We start from the raw sequence: 24,891 nt of genomic DNA on the forward strand, positions 1-24,891 counted from the left end.
AGTAAAGTGGTGTGGGGGAGATGGGGGGAGTCAGCCCTGCACATGACCTTATGAAAACCTAAGAGGGTCACTATGCAGACAGTGGGTATGGTGTTACTTTTACTTTTAGGGTTTTTTCCCTTTTTTAACTGTGGTTTCAGTCATTTGAATGGTCAGTTAAGGTTTGTCAACATGCAGTGATCAGTATAACTGGGATTAATGTTTCTGCACATTGACATATTAAACAATATTTATATATGAGTGCATGACACTAAACTGGCATTACTTCAATCCCTAAATTTCACAAAACAGGTGGGAAAAAGTCTGTAAGGCAAACAGAAATGCCACAAATATAAACAGTGTTGAAGTAATTTGTGTGCATAGTGTTAGGATCAGCATTGTGCCTGTGGCTGGAATTAGAGTTGGCACACGTAAGTAAAATTGTTGCACAGTGTTTTGTTTACCTGTAGTACCTTACTCATGAGCTAGCCCTAACAATAACTGTAACTTCAACCCAAACCATAACACTAAACAAGACTATACGCACCCCTTACACATGCCCTTTCCCCAACCCTAGCACTAGTAGTACTGTACATACACACATACAAACGTACACATGCACATACACTTTCTCAGAATACAGAAACATTTGGTATTTTGGAGTGTTTTGGCTTTCTGACATACTCTCAATTTTGACACGTAAGATTGCATGCTCAAATTTTTTTTCATGGGTAGTGACAAGTTATGAAGTCCAGGAGACCATTGAGGAGTCTACACCAGTTTTCTCAGTTGCCTCAGAGTGCTCTCTGCATAAGTGACTTACTCAGGCTTGTACAGTAGACAGATGAAGGCTGAGGGAATCAAACTCTGGACTACAGTATGCAATTTGTTAACAGCTCATAGCCGGAATCCTCTGCACTAACTGCCAGACTCCTTGTCTCCATGTGCTGGGTTGATTGGGAAACGATTGTCAGTGAAGTTACTGCTCCTGCATATTGCATGACTTTGGCTTAAATTTCTGCTGTTAAGGCATGTTTTTTTTAAAACTGTTTTATATGGTCTGCCAACTAAAACACAGATAGAATAAAATAGTAAAGCTAGATAGAACAAATTGTGTTTTACTGCTTGGCAACTACCTTCAGATCTTAATGATTTCTGCAAAAGTGAGTTTGGTTTTAATTTCATTTAATTAATGTGATTGATCCATGTTTTAAGTTAGTTGTCGTCATTTGTGTTTCGATTTTATTGTTTCTTTCTTTCTTTTTTTAACTCCCTCTTAAGGGGCTTGGCCAGAATCTTCTGCTGTAGTGCTGTTCTGTGGTATGTGCAGACCACTTGGGTGTATGTGGACATAAGTATGCGTGATAAGTATAGTTTAATTTCTGGAGAGGGAATATTGAATGTTAAACTGGATCTGGTATCTGTTGTTAGAAGCCAATGAAAGTAACTAGTCCTAACTCATTTGTCATCATGTCCTACAGCAGAAGCCAGCTGAACATGTCTCACATTATTAAAGTCTAGTCAAATTCTCTTTACAAATATTCTTCTTAATTGTACTTGTGTGTAATACTTGGTATAGGGGTTGCTTCTCTTGCACAGTGGTTATAAATTACATTTTATGGTTAGTAAAGCTGAACAGTTCTGTAATGTATAATTTTAGAGCAAACTGCACAAAAAAGAGCTTGTCCCTTTAGCCATCTCCTAAAGCATGCTAGAAATGTATAATTTAGAAGTTTGTAATGGTTCTTTCTTCAAATCAAAATTTATATTTTTCACAGTTGTACATTTACTCTGAAACAGGAGTTTTGTGTGCTGTAGCAGAGCCTGCTCATCATTGGCTGTTATAATTTTTATGTTGGCAGTTTTTCTGTTTGTTAAATTTCATTTCTAGTTTTGTTGTGAACATGTCATTTTACCTCACCAATCTTACTGCTGATGTGTTGGACCCTTCTTCAGTCTGCTTAAGAAAAGGGTTGTAGGCATATATATGCACTTCTTTGTGAGATGCAGAACCAGGGTCAGCAAAGCTGTTGCTGTTAGGAGTCCAAACTCCAGTGGTGCTGATACATATATAGGAGCAACTGCTGCCTTATGTAAGAGTGCTATGGGTACTTACAACCACTCTCTTTAGTTAGAAATAGATGCACCCCTACAGAAAGTCTTTATGCACTCTAGCACTCAGTGTTTTAAGATAAGTTGCCTAAATCAATTAGAAACAGTATTTCAGATATTTTCACTGTCTTTCACATGCCATTATGCTTTCTTTTTTCTGCTAAAATTATTTTTCTTTTAAACCCTGAGTATTCCAGCTGACCCTTTGCTATTTTTCCTTCATTTTTGGCTTTGAAGTTGGAAACCAGGAATTATGAAGTCATGTTTTCTTCTGTTCTTTTGGAAAGGTTTTTCTTGTTTGCCTTTTTGTGCTTACCCACTCTGAGCAGACTGAAAAAGCTTACACTATTGTCTTTTTAAATTTCATTTGGATTTTTTTTTTGATATACATAACATTGTATATCACAAGTTTTAGTTCGCATTTGCTTGGCTGTTAGCAAAAGATTTATCATTTTTGAGGCTTAACTTTTGCTTCTGTGTTATTTTTATTTATTTATTCAGTCCCTTCAGGTTTTTTGCTTTCCACCATCTTTTGCACATATGTTCCATTTTGAGCAAAGGCATTAAGTGTCAATTCATTGGTTAAAAACAATCATCTGAGTGTACTGCATCATTCTTAGTTGTGTTTTTTATGGACTGCTGATAAATAAACATTGTTTTCATTGCAGTTAATCTAATGAAATTACTGTCTTGCTTTGTGAACCACTCTACTCGTGGTCTCATCAGTATTCATACAGACATCTTGTCCCTCAGAAATATGAGCAGAAGTAAACATTAATGGAACTCTGTGGTCTGGAACCCATTAATATGCCACAACTTTTCCCTTTGGAGATCAGCATTAAATCTAAGCATTAGTGACAAACAATATACTTCCTTGCCAGTAGAAACTGTGTTATTTCTACAATTTTTTTCCCTATCAAGTTAGTGAAAAGTTAATGAAATAATTGATTTTCCCTTCTTTGAATGATTTTGTGACTACTGGGCTTCTGGGTGAAGGAATCAAAGTTAAATAGTTTATAATTCTGCCTTGGCATAAGAACAGGTACTTTATCTGTCTGGTTAAATAATGGGTACAGAACAGATAATGAAAGATTAATTTTATGTTAACTACATTACACATTGGTTGATGAAAAGTGCCAGGTTGTCCGTTATCAGCGACTTATGGCCTAACCTGTTGTACATAATGTTGAATGCTGCAACTACCATTTAAATAAAGTTGTACTGGGGTGGGGAAGAGAGTATTCCTCTGTGTAAACAGCTCAGTATTCATCTGTGGTTTTAACCTCATTTCTCTTGGCACAGAAGAATACCAAGTTCTAGTACAAGCTGTCTGGCATTTTTAGTATCTTACATATGAGGCTGCAAGCTGTGTGTTTTATGAACTTCAGACTAATACTCACTTTGGTATGTATATATATTTTTTCCTTTCCAGAGCATTTGTCTACTTGAGCAACTTGCTGTATCCAGTGCCCCTTGTTCACAGGGTTGCTGTGGTTAGTGAGAAGGGGGAAGTGAGGGGCTTCCTGCGTGTAGGAGTGCAGGCCATTGCAGGTAAGGAATTGAAAAATGATGCATGTTTTTCAAATACTTCTTTATAATCATCTGCTGAATTTAAGGTCTTGCCTGCAAGAAGCTTTTCTTACCTTGATGGATATATATAGGAGCAGTCAAAAGTAAATATGAAACCAAAGAGATAGCAGTAGGAAATGGTGCAGTAACAACCCTTTAGCACATAGGAAATGCATCTGTTTGTGTTGCTTCTGTCCCAGGTTCAGGAATCGACCTGTTGAGCAGAAGATGTTGGCGAAAGGTGGGGGCTAGATTGAAATGGCCTCTAGCGAGCTCTCGTCCTAGGAGAAAGGAGTAGAGTGTACCACTAACTCTGCATCCTCTTATAAAGTCTATTGACTTTCCCTCCAGTACAGGTTGCAGCGAGCAGTGTGACAGAATGTCCTGTGTACAACATTTGGGTGCACATGTCATGTGCATTGATATCATTGCACATAACACCTTCTGTTGGGGATTCTGAATGGTTGCCACAAAATTATTGCTCCCAGCACCCTGTCCATTACTCTTTCTGTGAATTCTCGCTCTTACCCTAGACTAACCCATAAGGCTTTCTCTCTCAGAAAGAAGTTATGAGGCCAACCCTATAAAGGGTTATATCCAGGGTTGCATAGTAAGTAGATGTGGAGGTGCTCAAAGAAGGACCTGGCAAGAAAAGCCTGAAACTAATGGTGGTTGGGTGAGAGATGTGGCAAGATACATACCCAGCTCACTTTGAAAAGTGCATGAAATGATTTACTGAATTATGTAGCTGAAGGAAAATTGTAGTACACAAAATGTAAGCTTAAGTGGAACTTATACCCAGGTAATCTTAATCTTAGCCAGCATATATTATCTTTTTTTGCTTTCTTTTTAGCCCTGCTGCTTTCCAGTCTCCAGACCCTCTCTCAAACAGTTGGCCTAATCATTCCTCTTTTTTGGTTGAGAACCAACTGAGGGGAGCTATCACTGAGCCAGACCTCCGTTTTTTGTTTGTTGGTTTGTTTTAAAGCCATAACTCCCACATAAACAAATTTGCATAGGGTTCCTATTAAATGATCGAAGATGCATTCTTGTGAATGCGTCTTGATCGAACTTGAAAGCAGGAAAACGCAAAATAGCAAAACGGCATATAAGCAAATTCTTTTCCTGGGAAATAAATTGCTTTGCCACTTCCGTTACTTTGCTGTTTTTTGTGACTGTAGTGTGATCTCGGAGTTGGTATATTTAGGTGGGGGGGGGTGGTCGAAGGCCCCCACTTTATGTAATGATTTAAAAAATTTTTGTTTTGTTTTGTGGAACAGTGATTTTTTTTCCTTGGAAAAAAATCGCTGTTCTAAACATTTGAGATTGTAAGCTTTTGCTTACATGGGTTCGATAAGTCATCGTTCACTTTTTTAAGCATTCGATGATTTAACATAGACCCTTTGCATAGAAGGGGTTGGTATGCTGTGGGCCTTTGCAATGCATGTCACAACTCTACATGACACAATCGATTGGCCCTGCCTCCATTGCAGACAGCCATCTTATTATGATCTGTAGTCTCCACTGTAGATTCTACATCAGAGTGTATCCTTACGAGCACAGATCCTTCCCATCCCCAGGAAGAGAGATGAGCAGTCTTAAAAGCATCATCATTCCTTTCTTCCCCCACACCAACTCCAACAAGTATCTAACCTGCCAGTCAAACTCCAGTTGTCTGGATCAAAGTCAGAGCTTATAGCAGTGGAGCTGGCTGAAGAACTTTAAATGTTAGCTTCATAAACTTATGTGGGAATACTGTATTCACTGAATATTAAGGCACTGGTAGATTGTTTTCTTGCCTTGAATCCATCTGTGTACAGTACTTTGGGGAGGGAAAACCCAATGCTACCTTTGAGATGCTTCCCTGTATGGAGTAGGGAGCCCCTTGTGACATTCTGCACTTGAGGTAACATCATTTGGCAGTTTCCTGTAGCAATTCTTTGTTGCTGTTTACTGTCCTGTGTCCTTAGTGGGCATTAAAACTTTGGACCCAGTCAAAAAATAAGATGCTAAATGTCTTGTCCCTCTAAGTTTCTTATCCTGTCTGCACACCAGTAAATAAGTGCTTTGCAAAGGTTGCTCTGTCGCTGGTCTTAGAAGATGGTGGGATTCTTGAGAGAAGTAAGCTAAATAACTGTAAGCTATAAGGAAATCAGGTCTTTGTCAAATCATCAAACGTTTAATTCCACAAACCTCTATTCATCAAGAGAAAAACAGTGAACATGCCATTCAGTGAACGTGAACAACACCAAATTTCAAATTGTCGAGTTTCCATAGTAGGCCAACATTGCGAACGTGACAATAACTCGGTGATACAAAAAATAACAGAAAACAACACCCTTTATAGTTACCTTACATGATGTACACACTACACTATTGAGCTATGTAATACTACCCTAGAAATGTAAAGAAGTGAAAATTCAGTACATCTTCAATTGAACCAAATATATTAAAACACTCCCTTAAATGTGAAACACTATTTATCTCAACAAAGACTGCTGTAAAAATAAAATACCATTAATGATGCACAAGGCAGAATTATACTTTTCTTTATTCTTTAAATGACAACACCAAAACTATTTATCTTTCACTACTTTCTCTAGATTATACAAATAGCCATCAATGTGCAACACATCTTTGTTCTTTTGAGACTTAATAGTACTGCACAGATTTCTTAACACACTGGGAAAGTTCTGTGAGGTGATTTTTTTTTTTTTTTTTTTTGTATGACCTGGTTACTCATCCTATCACACATTCAGACCCCCAACTGTGGGCAGTAAAGCCAAAGGAGGTGGAGCTTCAATATACATTAAAGACCTGCACACCTCCAGGCTGGTCAAACAGTATGACGCACAGGAGACACACCAGGTGTAGTTAACCATTGACAAGACCCCTATTCAAATCATAGCTAACTACTGGCCCCAAATCTGACTCAAGATGCCAAATCCGCCTACTTGGACCTGTTCGAATCTGTCAAGATTCAACCCTTTACCCTGATCCTGGGTGACTTTAACTTTCCAAACATAGATTGGAAGAACTTTTCATGCCAGAACAAAAATGCCCAGAGATTACTCTATTTTTGTCAGTGCAAATGCCTTGGATCAGCTAGTCAGTACCCCCACAAGAGTTGATAATATCTTGGACTTGGTATTAACCAACATGAGTAACCACTGCAGCATCCCTATAGTATCATCCTCCCTGGTAAGATCCAACCATAAAGTGGTCACCTTTGAAGTCACCATCTCCCCAAACATGCCTCTAGCTAGGATCAGACATAAAAACTTCTCCAAAGCTGATTACAGCCTCCTGAGGGATGGTCTAAACAGCTGCACAGCCCCCCCCCCCGTAGGAACTGGCACCAATAGCCAAAACTACACCAAAGCACTATACAAGCATTTGTATAGATGCATGGAATCAGGAATACCCGACAGGACTAAGTCATCCTCTGTAAGGAAGAGTAAACCTGTCTGGTAGATGTCTGCAATAAATAAATTCTATAACAAAAGGAAAAAATTGCTGTCCAAGACCTAGAAGAAGCAGGTGTCCAATTGGAATCAATGTCTCCTTAGCCTGAACAAGCAAATAAGAGCACTGGTGAAATCCGCCAAAGCAACTTCGAGTCCAAATTGGCCACATCTACTAGAGACAATCATAAGTCCTTCTTCACATATGTCCACAACCTCAAAGGAAGCACCCAGATTTGTTCAGAACTGGTGGTAAAGGACACCACATATACAAATGCCATAGATATAGCAAACTTGCTGGCTGACAGATTTGGCAAAAACTTCACCCCTCTGTCCCTCCCATCAGTAAATCAGGACATCCCCAGTACCTGCTCCCTTCCCCTTATATCTAGGAAACAGGTCATCACTGCTGTTTCAAAGGCAAAAAATACAACCTCCATGGGACCCGATAACATACCAGGCTGCATCCTACATGAACTCAGGCAGGAACATGCAGCACCATTAGGCGCCCTATTCAACCAAAGCCTGAGTACTGGCTTTGTCCCAGCTGAGTGGAGGACAGCCACTGTCATCCCTTTCATCCCAGCTGAGTGGAGGACAGCCACTGTCATCCCTTTACACAAAGATGGAGCATCAACCCATCCGGGAAGTTATAGACCCATCAGCCTAACTAGCCTGATCTGCAAGGCCATGGTACGGATTATCATGGACCTCATTAACAAAGACATTGGCAATCTCAAAACACTCAATCCCACACAGTTTGGCTTCGTCAAGGGGAGGTCATGTCTGCTAAATTTGGTCAACTTCTTTGAGACAGTCACCAGAACCATGGATGAGAGGAAGACTGTGCACACTGCCTACCCTGATCTGGCCAAAGCCTTTGACACTTTTCCCCACTCATGCATAATAAATTCTCTCAGCTAAGCATCAACCTGTATGTTACCCGATGGGTAGCAAACTGACTCACTGATAGAACACACCTAGTCAAAATAGGGGAAACCACCTCAAGCAATAGACATGTAACAACTGGTGTACCCCAGGGTTAGGTCTTGGGGCCTCTGTTATTTGGGATATACTTTTCTAAGGTGCATGCCAAAACCAGTGGGCTATGGCTGACCAGGTTTGCAGATAACTGCAAGCTGGGTGCTGGCATAATTTCCCGTAGTGATGCAGACATCCTCCAAGAGGGTCTCAGAAATGACTGTTGCCGGAAACATGGCCTCAAGCTGAAAACAAAAAAATGTATTATCATCCCCCTTTAGGGAGAGTGACATCCCCACAAATTATCACATTAATACCAACGTCCTAAGCACGCAATTAGTCGTGAGGGATTTGGGCACCCAGGTTGATAGTAACCTGACTTTTGACTACCATGTTGCTTCCGTTGTACAGAAGGCCTTCTACATGGCCTACCTTATAAGTAAGGGTATCTCTTCCAGGGACAAGGAGGTCATAACATCCCTGTATTCTTCCCTTATAAGGCCCATTATTGAGTACAACGCCCCTTTCAGCATGTACCTCGCAAAGCACATGCAGCAGCTGGAGAGACCACAGAGGTTTCTCACCAAGAGAATCCAGGGCCTCAAACATGTACCATACACAGATAGGCTAAATGCCCTATCCCTCTACTCAGTTTCATACAGACTCCTCAGAGATGACCTCTGTCTGGCATACAAGGCGATCATGGACCCCACATTGATGGGACTTTTGCATATCCGCAAGTCAAGCTCCACTTGAGTAGCTTGCACACCAGGCTCAACCTAGTCTGTGACATCAACAGAACTTGTTGGTGGGCAGATGTGTCCCAGGGACTCCCCCTCCACATCAAGCAGAGTACCTCTTTACCCCTTTTGTAGTTCACCCTAGATAACTGGATGGGAAACAGAAAATATACCCCTGAGATTCCACCCGTGTCCCTGCTGGACAGGGGAATCGGGTGCTGACTTGTCTACACATGGGCTAAACTCTTGGCTTGGCTAGGCTTATAAGGGCCTCAGGGCCAATAGCCTAGTAACCTCCTATGATGCTTCAGCTATAATAGCATTTTAGATACTGCCGTACAAACCTAGGAAGCTCATACTGACACTACTAATATACCACCTTTACGTAGTTAACTGTCATACCTGATATTTCAGTTTACACTTACGCTGTCATACAACAGTATCGGACATAATATTATCTTTTTATATTTACAGGGCATACTGACAGGTGTAATGAGATGTTTGATGTATAATATGTATGCAGTTATTTTTGCTAAATGTTGACATAATAACACTGTATGTATCCTTCTGCTAGGAGCTGGCCAACTGATGTCATTCAGTGTTTTAATTTTCACTTAAGAGACATTCGCTAAGTGGAATGTTCACTCTTTTCATCTCAATGAATAGAGGTTTGCAGAATTAGACATTCAGTGATTTGACACAAACCCAAGGAAATCACAGTCAAGGAGTATCATATTGTGCTTCATTTTTGCAGCAGTAGGTAGACCAACAACCACAAGGAACATGAATTTGGTTTGCCGAAATATAAACCGTGTAAGAAAGGTTGATGTGTGTGTGTGTGCGTGTGTGTGCGCGCGCACATGCGCGCACAATGTTCTTCATCTCACATTGCTGCAGTCCTTACATATGGGTAGTCCGCTGTCCTCGGTCGGCCTGAATACCAAAGTATTAGGCTGACGTCGGTCATGGGCGCTCAGATCTGACATCAGAGCGTCAGGGTATAAAAGCGCATGACCGACGTCATATCCTCAGTCTTTTTTGCCGCATGGTCCGATGCAGAAGCAGCGTTGCAAGTGCCGTTCGGCGTTCTGAAATTTTCGTATTCTGAGTTTCAGACCGAAACCAAGTTGGGCTAATATTTTTGTTTTTCTTGCCTCAGTTAATTCCGGATGTCAGAAAAAGTGAATAATTGTATTTCTTGTGGGAAACAGATACCGCGATTATCACTCTCTTTGCATTCCTTGTTTGGGACCTGAGCACGACGTAGTCGGGTGTCGGTTTTGTGCTAGGTTTAATAAGCGCACCATAAAACGAAGGTTAGATTGCGCTAGGTTAGTCTTTGGTAAGCGGTGTAATTATAATATGCCGTCGGATCCTCCCCCGCCCGCTTCCACCCAGCTGCGCAAAGACAAATCTTTGAAACCTGGACAGGATGGTTCGTCCGTTTCGGACGCCGGTCCTGTAGAAGCTACAGTGGAACAGGTGGATCCGGCTGAAGTTTCTGTAGTTTCTGTTGATTCTCAGGGGGAAACTTTGATTTTGTAGGATGTGGCCTCACAGGAGTCAGGTCAAGCTGAAGGGGCCTCTCAGGTTACTGTTCTCCCTTCTATGCCTAGGGTGGTTAGGCCTTCTGCTACTATTTCTAAGGCTTCTTCTAAAGGCAGGTCTGTTTTGCCTTCCTCTGGTGTCACTCCAGGTACTTCTGGGTCTGTGCCTAAAAAGCACATGCTTAAAATGGCAGAAGATTTGATTACTTTAATTAGAGGTTCTATGCCCCCTCCTGATAAGAGGCCCAGGGTGGAGCCAGAGTTGGAAAGTTTGGATCAGGCCTCAGATGACTCAGAGTCTTCTGCTGAAGATATTCAAGATTTTCTCCCTTATTCGGATTCTGATGTAGAGGATTCCACTCCTTCTGCTTCTCCCCCAGAGGATTTTTCATTTTCAGAAACTCTGCATTCCATGAGGGAGCATTTTAAGTGGGAAGGACAGGATTTCTCTGATTCACGGAAGAGGCTTAGGGAATTCTTGTTTTTACCACAGCATAGACCATTGGCTATTCCTCCTGTTTTGGATGTTGTTCAAGATGTTTTCGGAGGCTTCCCTTAATCCAGATTCTTTGCCTCCTGCGCCAGTTAAACCGGACAGGTATTACAGGGTGCCTGAGGCTCATAAATATCTGTATAAGAGTCCTAGGGCGGACCCAGAAACTATTAGTCAGGGGCCTAAGGGTGTTAGAGCCTCTGTTGTAAAGAATCCGTTCCTCTAGATAAGGAAGCTAGAGCTTTGGATAGATGGGGTAAGAAGGTGTATACCTCTTCTACTTTAGCAATGAGGGCTTTAAATTGCCAGTTTCATATGTTGAAGTATCAGAATTTCCTCCTTTCTCAGCTAAAATCTAAAGTGGATGCTTTGGCAGAGGGCATAGAGTGTAAAGAATTGCAAGATTTAGTACATGTCTCTGAACAGGTGGGTAAGCATTCCTTGCAGTGTGGTTTTGATGCTGTACAGGCCTCTTCTAGGGTGGCTGCCACTGGTTCAGTTCTTCCTGGCTTAAGGATCAGAATTTGTCCGAGCATGTTAAAACTAGAATTCTGGATGCTCCTTTACAGTCTGAAGTTTTGTTTGGTCCCCCTGTGGAGTCGGTTTTGAAGAAAATGGAAGACAAGGCTAAGTCTATGCAGACTGTTAAAGATTTTTTGCAGGTGCAGCCTCCAAAGTTTAGTAGAAATTGGCCTACTAAGGGGTGGACGTACCCTTCTTCTGATTCTCAGTCTAGAGGTAGACCTAGACGTGGCAGGGGCAGAGCTCACAGTACATTCAGGCCTAGAACATGGAGTTCACTTGCACAATCTGCAGGTGAGGGCAGGGGCCAGTCCTTTCATAAACAGGCCCAATGACCTGCATTTTCAGCTGCCAGATTCTTCTTGCCTGGCAGCTCCTTTGGGAGGAAAGTTAGCACTTTTCAAGCAAAACTGGCTTTTAGTCACCCAGGACAAATGGATATTGGACATTATAAACCGAGGCTACAAGTTCTATTTCCATACATTGCCTCCTTTCAAAGGCATGCCAGACGTTCCTCCTCGGCAAAGGATAGAGGCTCACAAGCAGATTTCTTTACTTCTTCAAATAGGAGCTATACAGCCAGTTCCTCTGTCAGAAGTGGGCCTAGGTTTTATTCTCGCCTGTTTCTAGTACCAAAGAAAGTGGAGACCAATTTTGGATTTATCTATCCTCAACACTTATCTGGACATTCCAAAGTTCAAGATGCTGACGTTACAACAGCTTTTACCTCTGTTGGGAAAAGATCACTGGATGGTAACTCTGGATCTCAAAGAGGCTTATCTTCATGTTCCTATCAGGCTCAGTTGCAGGAGGTACCTGCGCTGGCTGGAAATTTACATTATCAGTTCTCTGCATTGCCCTTTGGCTTATCTACTGCGCCCAGAGTGTTCACAAAGGTTCTGGCTCCAGTGATAGCCTTTTTCAGGTTAAGAAGAATACAGATTTATCCTTATTTGGACGATTGCCTGATTATTGCACAAGACAGGGACGAACTTCTTCATCATCTACAGTATGTGATGGTAGTGTTAAGATGCCTAGGGTATTCTGTGAACGAAACAAAGTCCAGTCTAGTACCCTCTCAGGACATGTGCTTTCTGGGTGTGAGACTGAATACAGCTTCCCAGATGGCTTTTTTGACCCCGGACAAGCAAAGGAGCCTTTCTCTTTATTTCCATCAAATGTCTCTACAGTCCAGGCTGACTGCAAGGACAGTCCTTCAAGCCTTGGGGTTCATGGCATCTTGTATTCTGGTGCTTCCCAATGCCAAACTGCATATGAGGAAGCTTCAGTGGTATCTCAAAAATGTATGGACACAACACTGCCAAGATCTAGACACTGTCATTCAGATAATACCTTGCATTCAGAAGGAATTTTTGTGGTGGGCGCAGGAATGTCACCTAAACAAGGGACTCTCTGTGGTCAGATTCTAACGACAGATGCCTCGGACAAGGCTTGGGGAGCACACCTCAATGGAAAATGGGTGCAAGACACGTGGCCTGTCAGACTTCAACATTTGCATATCAACTTGAAGGAGATGTTAGCAGTCCAGTTTGCATTGATGGCTTTCAAGGATTTACTTCACCCAGGGCAGGTGTTGATTCAAACAGACAACACTACTGTCATGTGGTACATCAACAAGCAAGGGGGAACCCATTCGTACCCTCTTTGCAGGCAAGCGATGATTTTGTGGGAGACTGCTCTCAGTTTACACCTCAATCTTCAGGCAAGGTTTCTACCGGGAGCACAGAACTCCTTAGCAGACGTGTTGAGCAGACAAATAGTGGATCCTCACGAGTGGAAACTGGATCCTCATGTATTTCAAAAGCTGACAGTGTTATGGGGAACTCCAGACATAGATCTGTTCGCTTCTCCACTAAATTACCAGTTGCCAAAGTTTTGCACAAAAATGTTTCATCCCACAGCTTGGAAGGTGGATGCCCTATCATTCAGTTGGAGCAATCTTCATGTCTATGCCTTTCCACCTCTGCCTCTCATTCCCAAGGTACTCTTGAAGGCCAGAAAAGACAAGCCATCCATGATTCTGATAGCGCCGGATTGGCCTCGACAGCATTGGTACCCACTACTGAGGAGTTCAGTACGGGAGCCTCCATGGCCTCTGCCTTTGATTCCGCATCTTTTGTCTCAGGAGGGCAATCACTTCCTCAATGTCAAGATTCAGTCTCTGCATCTAACAGCCTGGCATATTCTGTTTTAGACCCTGGAGGGTCTCAGCTTCCACAACAAGTTTTGAATGTTATTTTGGAGGCCAGAAGGCCTAGTACAAGGAAAGTTTACGCTGATAAATGGAGGAGATTTTTTATTTGGAGCAAAGCGAAGGACTTTGATGTTTCCAAGCCTGATTTAAGTGTTTCTCTTCAATATCTTACTGAGTTATTGGACAAGGGTTTGTCTTTCTCCTCGATAAAGGTTCATGCTGCAGCCATTTCTGCTCACTATGACTGTGACCCTCCTTTATTTTCTCATCCTTTGTTTAAGCAATTTCTTACAGGGCAAAGAACATAAGACCCCCACGAGAGCTCCTACTCCTGCTTGGGATCTCAATTTTGTGTTGGAAAAACTTACTCTACAACCTTTTGAGCCTGCAGGTACTGCCGAGTTAAAGTATTTATCATGGAAGACTGCTTTTTGTTGGCCATTACCTCTGCAAGAAGGGTTTCTGAATTACAGGCCCTTATGGCAGTGGAACCTTTCCTGATTTTCCATAAGGATAGGGTATCTTTATGCACTAATCCTTCCTTTATGCCTAAAGTGGTTTCTAGTGTGGCCTTGAACCAAACTATTCATTTGCCTACTTTTTATGCAAACCCCAAAATAAAGGGGAAGATTTTGCATACTTTGGATATTCACAGGCAGTTGCGTTATTATTTGAGCAGAACCAAGGGGTTCAGGCAGTCTCAGCAGTTGTTTGTTTCTTTTGCTTTGGGTTCTCAGGGAAAACCTGTTTCAAAACAAACTATTTCTAAATGGATTGGTTTTGTATTTCTTCCTGTTATTCCCAGCATGGTAAGGAGATTCCGGGGCGAATCAGACCTCATTCCACTAGAGCTACTGCCACTTCTACTGCCTTTCTAAGGGTAGCTACAAAAGATATTTTGGAAGCAGCCACTTGGAGTTCAGTTTTTCTAAACATTACCACCTTCCTCTTTATTCTAAGTCTAGGGCTGGATTTGCCACTGCTATTTTACAGGGCATTTTAGCAGCCCCTAATGCTTTATGATTTTGCCATCCTCCCTTTACCTCTGCTTTGGGATTCTACCCATATGTAAGGACTGCAGCAATGTGAGATGAAGAACATAGTACAGTTTTGTACCTACCATAAATGTAGATGTTCGAAGATCCACATTGCTGCAGTCCCTCCCTCCTTCCCCTCTGTAGTTTGGCAAGACTATATGGTCTGGGTGATGCTGGTTGTTGGGCATGTTTTTGGGAGGTATCCTGTTTTTGGGCTGTGGCCTTTCTTTTTAGGCCTTCTGACATCTGGGGCAAGAAAAGACTGAGGATATGACGTCGGTCATGCGCTTTTATACCCTGACGCTCTGATGTCAGATCTGAGCACCCATGACCGACGTCAGCCTAATACTTTGGTATTCGGGCCGACCGAGGACAGCGGACTACCCATATGTAAGGACTGCAGCAATGTGGATCTTCGAACATCTACATTTATGGTAGGTACAAAACTGTACTTTTGGGCTTGCAGTAGTTTTATAGCTGCCTACATTTCACTATACAGAATTTCTCAAAAATGCCCTTGATTATTAATTTATATATTCATTTATTTATTTTACAGTTTATATTTTGTTGTAGTAACACGATCTGATGTTGTCCTCTTCATTTCTCCTCACAAATCCGTCTTGGATCTGACCTTCAGATCTGGTTCTGCCAATTCTTCCAGGCTTGGATCTGACTCTCAAGCTCCTCCCCTTTACCCATAATGCACTACACCCACCCCAGCAACTTGAATCTCATTTGCCACATTCAAAGCCAGACGGAAGATCTGGTCTCTCTCTCTCTCTCTCTCTCCAATTGAGATCCTTTGTCAGTTTTTTCAATTTTTAATAGTTAGAACTTAATAGTGTGCTACTCCCGTGTGTAGCATTAGTGTGTTAGTTTCTAGTTTTAAAAGTTTGTAGGTTAGAGTTTTTTCCTTATAGTGTTTCTTGTAAAGTTTTTTGGCGGTAAGGTGGTTTAGGTATATATATATATATATATATATATATATATATATATATATATATATATATATATATATATAAATGCGTATGTGTGTGTGTGTGTATATATGTATATATGTGTGTGTGTTTGTGTGTATATATATATATATCTATATTTATTTAACATTTGTTTTCCAGGAAAGCCTGACTAGGGCAGTGCCTATTTTCAGTGGAGGCCCAGGGGGAAACGCTCCAGACGCACATCTTATTATACATATATATGGATCCCTATCAGTTGATCGAATTTTTAAAACTTCGAAGACCATATGGCTGAGACCATATGTTTGAAGTTTTGAAACTTCGAACACTTTGTATTGAAATCGCCGTACAACGCAGAACTCAGGATTTGTCATTCCTCACTGTAGTGCGATCTCGGAGTTGGTATATTTAAGTAGCAGAGGGTGTGGGGGTGCAGGGGGGTTGCCCTCCTGCACAAATGTACAGGTAAGTTGTTTTGTTTTATTTTACTGTTTTTTTATTTTTATTTTGAAGTTTCAAAACTGCAAAGATATGGTCTTCGAAGTTTTGAAACTTCGATCAACTGATAGGGATCCTTATATAGATATGTATAATTTTTTTTTTTTTTTTTTTGCGGTGAAGTGTGTTTTAGGGTTACAGTTGTTAATTATCATAGTTTTTCTTAGAACTAGTCTTAAATAGTGTGTGTGTGTGTGTGTGTGTGTGTGTGTGTGTGTGTGTGTGTTAGCTGGCAGAATTCAGTTTGCGCAGACAGTTGCTGTAGCATGTTTTTGTTTTTGGCAGGCTTTGGTCAGGTTTGTCATTCAGCTGTTATGTTAGACAAACCATCTCCAGGTTTTAAACGATGCATTTCTTGTGGATGCAAGATCCCCAATCAAGATGCCTACAAGGAGTGTATCTGCTGTTTAGGTGCAGACCATCTCCAGGTGAATTGTGACGTGTGTGTGTCCTTCAGTCTGTGTATGCTGGCAGACAGGTGCAAGAAGCTTATCTTGAGGGGTCTTCGTCTTTCTTCAGCATCCGAGGCTCAGACCCCCTCAATGGCTTTGTCTTCCTCCTCCAAGGGGCCTAAGAAGAGGTTTCTCTTTGCCTTCCTGAGAGATCCTTTGGAGCCCAAATGTAAATCCAAGAAAACTTTAGATCTGTCCTCCTCGGATCAGAAGAAGTCTACTGCCTCACTGGATCCACAGACCTCCTCAAATCTGACTGAGATAATCACCATATCTTCTCCTTTTCCTTCTGCCCCAGCATCAGATCCTAGGGTTGTGGCTTTGAGAACTTGAAGCAGGCCTCTAAAGTCGGCTAGGGCATTCCCCTTCACCAAAGCCTGGCTGTTCCAGACCACCGTAGTTGGCTTCTTCTAGGCCCTCTAGAAGCTGGTCTGAGGCAGACATGGACAGAATGATGAGAAATACCTCAAGACCCAGATTCAGATGGGGGGTAGTGTCTGCTCTGTCCCCTTTCAGATCCGTGATCTACCTGGCCCATGCCATCAGGACTCCTTCTCCAATCCGGCCCTTGGCTTTGAGGGCCTAAGTTTCAGGACTCCAGAGAGTGTCAGAGTCAGCCCCGGGGAAGCCATCTTCCTCAAGTCCGATAGTGCCCCTGATCAGTCAAGTTCTTATTCCTTGAGAGCAGAGCAGATCTCAGAGCCGAGATGTCTGCACCAGGTCTGGGAGACTGAGGTTGGCTCCATCCTTGTCTGAGCTGTCTCTTCCCCTAGGTGCTTTGGCCCTAGGCAGCTTGGGTCCAATTCCGAATGGAGGTTGAAGATCCTGAGCAGGTTCTGACCACCTCCCCCTCTTTACTTTGGTTCCAAGGGCTGCTAGCAAACGTTCCGATGGCATTGTTTGGGCTGCCAGCAAAAACATTGATCCTTTCTCTGCACCAGTGTCAGATATTTTACTTTTTCTTAACACCCTGTTTGAACAAGTAGCGAGTTTTTCTACCATCAAACTCCAGCTAGCTGCAATTTCTAATTTTCACACAGTTAGTCAAGCCCTGCCTTTGTCTCCTTTAAATTATGCAAAGCATTTATGAGAGGTATCTTTTTATTGATGCCCCCCATTAAAGATCTTTCCCTGCCTTGGGACCTCACTGTCGTTCTGCAGAGTTTGACTCAAAAACTGTTTGAACCTGCAGCCAGTTGTGACTTTGTGGTTTTTGTCATGGGAAACTATCTTGTCAGTAGACATTATTTCAGCGAAAAGTATTTCTGAGCTCAGGTGTTATATTGTAAATCTCTGTACATAATCTTTGGTAAAGATAGAGTTTCCTTCTGTACTAATCCCTCATTTATGTCCAAAACAGCTACAGAAAGTAACATTAACCAATCTATTCAGTTGCCAGTATTTTTCCCAATTTTTCTGATAAAAGAGAGTGCATTCTTCATCTCCTTGATGTTCTTAGGCAGCTATGTTTTTATTTGTATAGAACAAAACAGCACAGGAAGTCAGACCAACTGTTCGTAGCCTTTTCTGTTAACAAATTGGGTCAGGCGGTTTCAAAGATCACATTGGCCAAATGGATCACTGACTTTATCGCCTTCATTTATTCTCAGAGAGATTTAGAATTACCTCAACCTCCAAGGGCGCATTCTACTAGATCTATGGCTATGTCTTCTGCTTTTAATCCAGAACTTCCATTGATGATATTTATGCTGCAGCCACCTTCATTACGCACTACAAATTGAATGTGGTATGTAGAAGGGAGCACTAGAGAATGTAGAGTTACTGAAAACTCGAATTTCATATGGTTGAGACCATATGATCGATTTTTCAGAAACTTGACATTGAAGAAGAAATTAAAAAAAAAAAAAGTAATAAATATTGTTTTTGTATGGGGGCAAGACCCCCTGCACCTTTCCTACCTGAAAATGTTATGTCCGTGATTGCACTGTAGCGAGGAAACCGGAAATCTCCTGTTTTGCGCTTCTGCATACAACACGTAACAGGAGATGTCCCTTTCTCCACTGTAGTGCATTCTTTGAGTTGGTATATTTAAGTAGGGGGAGTGTGGTGGGCGCAGCCCCCACACGGTGGGGGTGCAAGGGAGCTTGCCCCCCCTGCATTAATGATGTGTGTGACTTTTTTTTTTTTTTTTTTTTGTGGTTTATTTCTTAATGTCGAGTTTCTGAAAAGTCAAGCATATGGTCTCGGGCATATGAAAGTCGAGTTTTCAGAAACTCAACATTCTCTATTGAATCCATCTAGAAACAGGGCTTCTTTTGGCTCAACACTACTCCGGCATATCCTTCCACGTGGGCCACCCAGGAACTATATAGCTGGGGTCTCTGACCCATTCATGAGAAGGAATGAAGAGGACAGCATCAGATTAGAAAGTTATGTCTTTCCATAACTTGGCATCTGTGTTGTCCATCTTCATTCCTCCTGACTTTCCCACCCAACCATCCTCCTGCTTGTGTCCCTTGTCTGAGCCTCCATTGCCTCTTTATCTTTCATGTTTCTCTATCCTGTCCCTTAAATCTATGGAGGATGAATAAGCAAACTTGATCTGAGGTGCTGGGATGGGTGTAGTGCATTATGGGTAAAGGGAGGAGCTTGAGAGTTGGATCCAAGTCTGGAAGAAATGGCCAAGCCATATCCAAGGGTCACATCTGAGACCCATTCATGAGGAGGAATGAAGATGGACAGCACAGATGCCAAGTTATGTTAAGACATAAGTTCTACTAAATGGAGTGGGAAAACAAAATAAAGCAGGGCAAAATGAGAGAAGGAGCTTTTTTTTTTTTAACACCTTTATTGAATTATCACTTGTGATACAGGCACATTTACATTTATATAAACGTAATCAAACTGTATTAGGTTAAAAATTAACATTATGTTTCACATATACTGCTAAATGCCATATAACCTAAGCAACATTACATAAATTATTCAGTTTCTGCCGCTTTTATTAAAACAAGAAACATCTTTATTAAAACATCACTTCTGACATAAGCAATCATACATTATATAAATGAAAATAAACCACACCAACACAATCCTAGTTGCAATCATTTTACATCACAAACCATACTGACACACTCCCAGTTGCAAACACTGAACCAGTATTGTATTATTATTTAAATCTACTGTATTGTAACTTAGTTAACCAGACGATAAGCATGTTAGATTATACAACTTACACTCCGTGTGACTATTAGACTGTGTTAAATTGCTTGAAACTGTTCTTTATTGTATATTATGTCAGTTTTGTCTGTATTACTTCCTTTGGAGCTTTTCTTTATTGTATATTATGTCAGTTTTGCCTGTATTACTTCCTTTGGAGCTTTTCTCCCTGGGCCTCCACTGAAAATGGACATGTATCCAGTCAGACTATCCCGGTCAACAAATGTAAAATAAATACAATTGTGCATCACTTATCTACCTAATCTATTTCAGTCAAACTTTACATAGCTCATTTAAGTCCTGCCTTCTTTTAAACCTCATTCCTCTCCTTTATGTATTTTCCCACAATTCCCAATTTTTCCTGTGTAGTTTGCTCCTACCCTTTTCTAACAATCTCAGTTCCAGTTATTTTGTCTCTGTTACTGTATTCACTACTTCTAGTAAAGGTGGTTTAGATTTTGATTTCCATTTTCTAGTGATTGCTTTTTTTGGCATTGGTAACACTTAATTTTGATAAATGAATGACAGGTGTTGCTACATTTGCAGTCTAGTATAAAGGATCCCCCTTGATGGATCTGCTTTTAACTTGGTCTTCTTTTCAATTTTCTCAGTTTTTGTAGTGAAATAATTCTTCTTGGGGCCACACGTGGCCTGTGCTAGCTCACGCAAAGATGGGATGCACTGCAGGAGGAGAGACTGGCCTCTGGCCATGCCAGTTCATTTTTAATGCCTGCTCAGTTTAAACACTGGCCATGTGTTTTTTTATGTTCGCATATTCAATACGTGAAGACCTTCTAAGTGCTTTTGTGGCTTCCAAATAATGAGCTTTGACCTACAGTGACATTATGTCTACTGTCTGGTCTGACTACCAATAAGGTACAGTGATTCACCTTGGTCAGAGAAACTCCTGCCTAAAACTACAAAGCCAAATGAACCAACTCAAAGTGAAAAACAAGAGACTTTAATAACACTCTGGCACCTCGGCTACAATAGCCTTCAAGGAGTAAAACCATGAGTACAAATCCACATTTTATAGCTCATATACACTTCAAAATTAGTGAATTATACAATTAAACAATCAAATTAAAATCTTCCAATTACATTCAGCATTCAGATCTATGTGGAGTAAGGTATTACATTTTAAAATTAACAGAGATTTCCTGTAAAGCAACTTCTTAAGAAGCGGATCTGTAATATATTTAGAATACACTTTTTCTAAAACAGTAGATTCTGAATCATAAGGGTCAGAATTATGAAAGCTACTAAAATGTGCAATAGGACAATTAAGCTTATTATGTTTAGTATACCTAACATGTTCTTGTAATCTTAATTTAAACTTTCTGTTGCTCTCAGCAGTATCGAAAAATAAACACAAGGGCTCCTTGCCTAATTCACTACTAGGAGGATAATGCAGTGGTTGAAAGTATCCAGCGTAGGGATTAGCAGGAGGGTGCTATGTGTAGCCTTAGGTGGTTGCTTGAACACAGTCAGACAGTAAAAGAAATGAAAGTCAGGCCTCTCTCACACCCTTATAGAGTTCATTTGAAAGACATCCATCCTATTCCCCCTTGTAGAGAGCTTGTCCTTCACTTGCCGTGGAGCTCAAGTTCATGTCTGTCATCCACTTACACGGATGATGAGTGGCCTGGAGAAGGGGCATCTTGGCCTCTTTGCTTAGGGAACATGTCACTTGGTGAAGGTAATGGGAGGTAGTTGTGGTCTAAACTTCATGAGATCTGTACTGTAGTCAGGATTCTGGAACGTCTGTGTAGCACACAACGTGTCTCTGAGATATAAGCATTAAATGACCCTCCGCTTTCTGAAATCCTGTGCTTGAAATTACTTCTGATGTGGCCTTAATTCAAGAGTGCACTCAGCCTCAGTAAACATTTATAGCAATACCACAAAACTTGATAACTTCATATCTCAAAGACTTCTATGCCTGTTGAATAAGCTGTCCCTCTCATGACCCTGATGAAATGTTAGTACAACATGTATTTAATTAAGATTCTGCCCCTAAATGGTTTCTGGCTGGATTTTGCTTTTGAATATAAATAAGTGCCAGTATAGTACTCCTCTATTGCCAGTATCCCATTACTACCACAAATTGATCAGCATTGTCTTTTATCCCCTTTTCTAGCACTGTCGGGGCTGTTTAGCATAATTACTTCCCTTCACCTTTATCCCTGCTATTCTTCTGAATGTTCATCCTAAAGTAATTTCTTTGTAAAATTCATATGCTCATTTCTATCTAAATGAGCCTACTGCATCATTTCTATTTGCACCTTAAAATTTGTAATATAATTCACTGCTCTGTGCATTTTGTCTATACTTGTAAGGCCATTTACTTTCCTTAATAGTATGGATGGAGCAACTATTTTGATAAAAAGGTATTATTCCCACTTATTATACACAACAGTTCTTTTAATGGAACTTCCAAGATGGCTGTACACTGATCAACAGCTTGACTTCAGTTATTCTAGTGTGAAAAAAGAAAATGAGGGATAAGGGCAGATGACTGCAAACTAGGAGCCATAATCAAATCTCCTAATGATGTGGACATCCTACAAAAGGGCCTCACTGAGACAGATGCCTGGTGTCAAAGCCATGGCTTCAAGCTCAGTGCCAGAAAGTGCATTGTCATCCCTTTTGGTAAAAACTCTGTACCCATGAACTACCACATAGGCGGTAGTCTACTTAACACTGAAAGTGTGATAAGAGACCTTGGGACACAGGTGAACAGTAGTCTCTCCTTTGATAATCACATCGCCACAGTAGTCAGGAAATCCTTCTTCGTGGCACACCTCATCACAAAAGGTTTCTCAGCCAGGAAAAAAGAGGTCATTGTTCCCCTCTACTCATCACTCACTAGACCCATTATAGAGTAAAATGCCCCTTTTGGTATGTACCTCACAATACATCTACAACAACTGGAAAGGCCACAGAAATACCTCACAAAGAGGATTACTGGCCTCAAACAGATGCCCTACATAGACCGTCTCAAAAAAACTCCAGCTTTACTCCATCACATATGGCCTACTCAGAGGCGATCTCTGCCTAACATACAAAGCTATGTCAAACCCAGAGCTGCTGGACATGCTCCACGTAAAGAAATTCCAATCGCTCCAAGCTACACACTCTAGGGACCTAAACCTTATCACCACAATAAACAGAACATGCTGGAGGGATAGATTCCTGTCTCAGAGACTTCCCATACTCTGGAACAAACTACCTATCTGTATCAAACAAAGCTCCTCATTAGCAGTCTTCAAGAAAAATCTTGATGATTGGATGGGAGATAGGAAATTCACCCTGGGGATCACTTCTGTGGCTCTGCTTGACATGGGCACAGGAAAATAATTTTCTTGGGTGGCAAAAGCCAGGGTACTGTTTGGCTAGGCTTATATAGGCCCTAGGGCCAATAGCCTAGTACCTACCTATGATTCTGCCAATGTTAATAAAATTCAGATACTGGCTAGTAAGTGCACTACCTGGACGCCAGTGAAGAAGAAACCTAGAGGGCCTGAAAGAGAATCAGTTAGAAAAATCAGAAAACACTGACAGGGAAGAATCATTGAGGGATTATGTCATCTCCTATAACAAAAGGTTGGAGAAATGGAAGAAGCCTCAAACATTTATTCAGATGAACTCATGAAATTGCAAGAATCAGAGGCTGAAATGAAGAAAAAGCTGGATGAGTATGAGACTGCTCAAGAAGAGCTGGTTCAAAAAATAGTAGAGTTAGAGGACAGATCATGCAGAGACAACTTGAGATTTTTCTGCTGTACCAGAGAAACTGGAAGGAACAGATTATATTAATTTTATGAAAGCACAAGTAAGCAACTGGACTAGTATTCCACAGAAGGATTTTGTTACTTGAAAGGGCACATTTTGTGTGTATGCTCCAAACATGGCCATGAGATAGCAGCCAAGACCTGCATTAGTAAAAATGTAATTATACTAGCAGAAATAGTTGATTGACAAAACTGAGACAGAAGGACAAACTATTAAAATTAGTGACAGTAGAACGTTTGTGAGAAATGATTATTTACTGTGCATCAGGCAGAAGAGAAGCAAATTTATCACAGCAATCGGGGAATGATGAGAGGCAGGTGAGAGTCAAGCTGCTGTATCAAGATGCCTAAAAAATGTGTTTTTCTGGAGGATCAAACTCATTTTTGGTGTAGAACAGTCTAAGGGGGAAGTGTAAATGCCTGCCCAACACAAAGTGAGCCATCAAACAGAAGGGCACTCTGCTGCTCATTCTTCTGATAATAAAGCTCATAGAGAGACTTTGCCAGTGAAACGTTTTCCAGTGTTCCACAGGAAAATGCTTGAAAGACTGAAAAAAGCAGAGGGGTTGTCGAAGAATTAGGAGTACTTCGGACATGAACCGGAGTTTGGGGTTGGGAGATGGAGATGAACATGAAGAAGACCAGCAACACTGAAATTAGTGACTAAATGTGAGACTGTAAATTATCAGTCACATTTGTGAAGTATGGTTTTCATAGGTTCATACGTGTTTACTAGGCTAATGTCCACAAGAGCCTTTTTAAGGCTAGACATGCATTCCAAATCTCTAACAAGTTCTGATACCCTTGATAAGTGTAAGCAGGGGTTTGGGAGATGAGCCATTTACAGATTACCTGTATCCATTAGAGACACAGATGCCAAACCAGGGATGAATTTCCAGTTTCCCATCCAGTTGTCCAAATTGCACTTGAATTGGGTTAGGGAGGAACTCTGCTTCACATGGATGGGGAGCCTGTCCCATAGACATAATAGTATCTGGGATACATACCTATCTCTTCAGCAGGACCTGTTTATATCACAGGCAAGGTGCAAGTCTTTAGAACGGGTAATTCTGGTGCTGTTTGTTTTATGGATATGCAGGAGGTCCATCAGTGTGGGGTCTGACAATGACCTGTATGCCAGGCATAGATATCCCCTCAAAAGCCTGTATGGCCTTGAGGTGGTCTGCACAGGATATTGTACTTGCATCCTGTATTCATTTTGCGAGGAATCTCTCAGGACCTTCCAGTTTATTTTATTTTTATTTTACATTTGTTAACCAGGGTTGTCTGACCGAGCCAAAAAGGCCTTTTTTCAACAGAGGCCCCATAGAAAATTACAGATACATTTA

General features: G+C 41.3%; 1 protein-coding gene across 1 annotated transcript in view; it reads left to right on the forward strand.

Annotated features, from left to right (window-relative positions):
* KIF1B (kinesin family member 1B) overlaps nt 1-24,891 on the forward strand; it is a gene marked incomplete in the record, with an annotated part of 2,363,676 nt that overhangs the window by 1,454,821 nt on the left and 883,964 nt on the right. Inside the window, 1 exon segment of the mRNA XM_044063146.1 lies at nt 3,524-3,642. Coding sequence (XP_043919081.1) covers nt 3,524-3,642 — 119 coding nt within the window.

Source organism: Protopterus annectens, chromosome 2.part1 (assembly GCF_019279795.1).
Source record: "Protopterus annectens isolate FY-2018-M chromosome 2.part1, PAN1.0, whole genome shotgun sequence".
NCBI classification, from domain to species: domain Eukaryota; kingdom Metazoa; phylum Chordata; order Ceratodontiformes; family Protopteridae; genus Protopterus; species Protopterus annectens.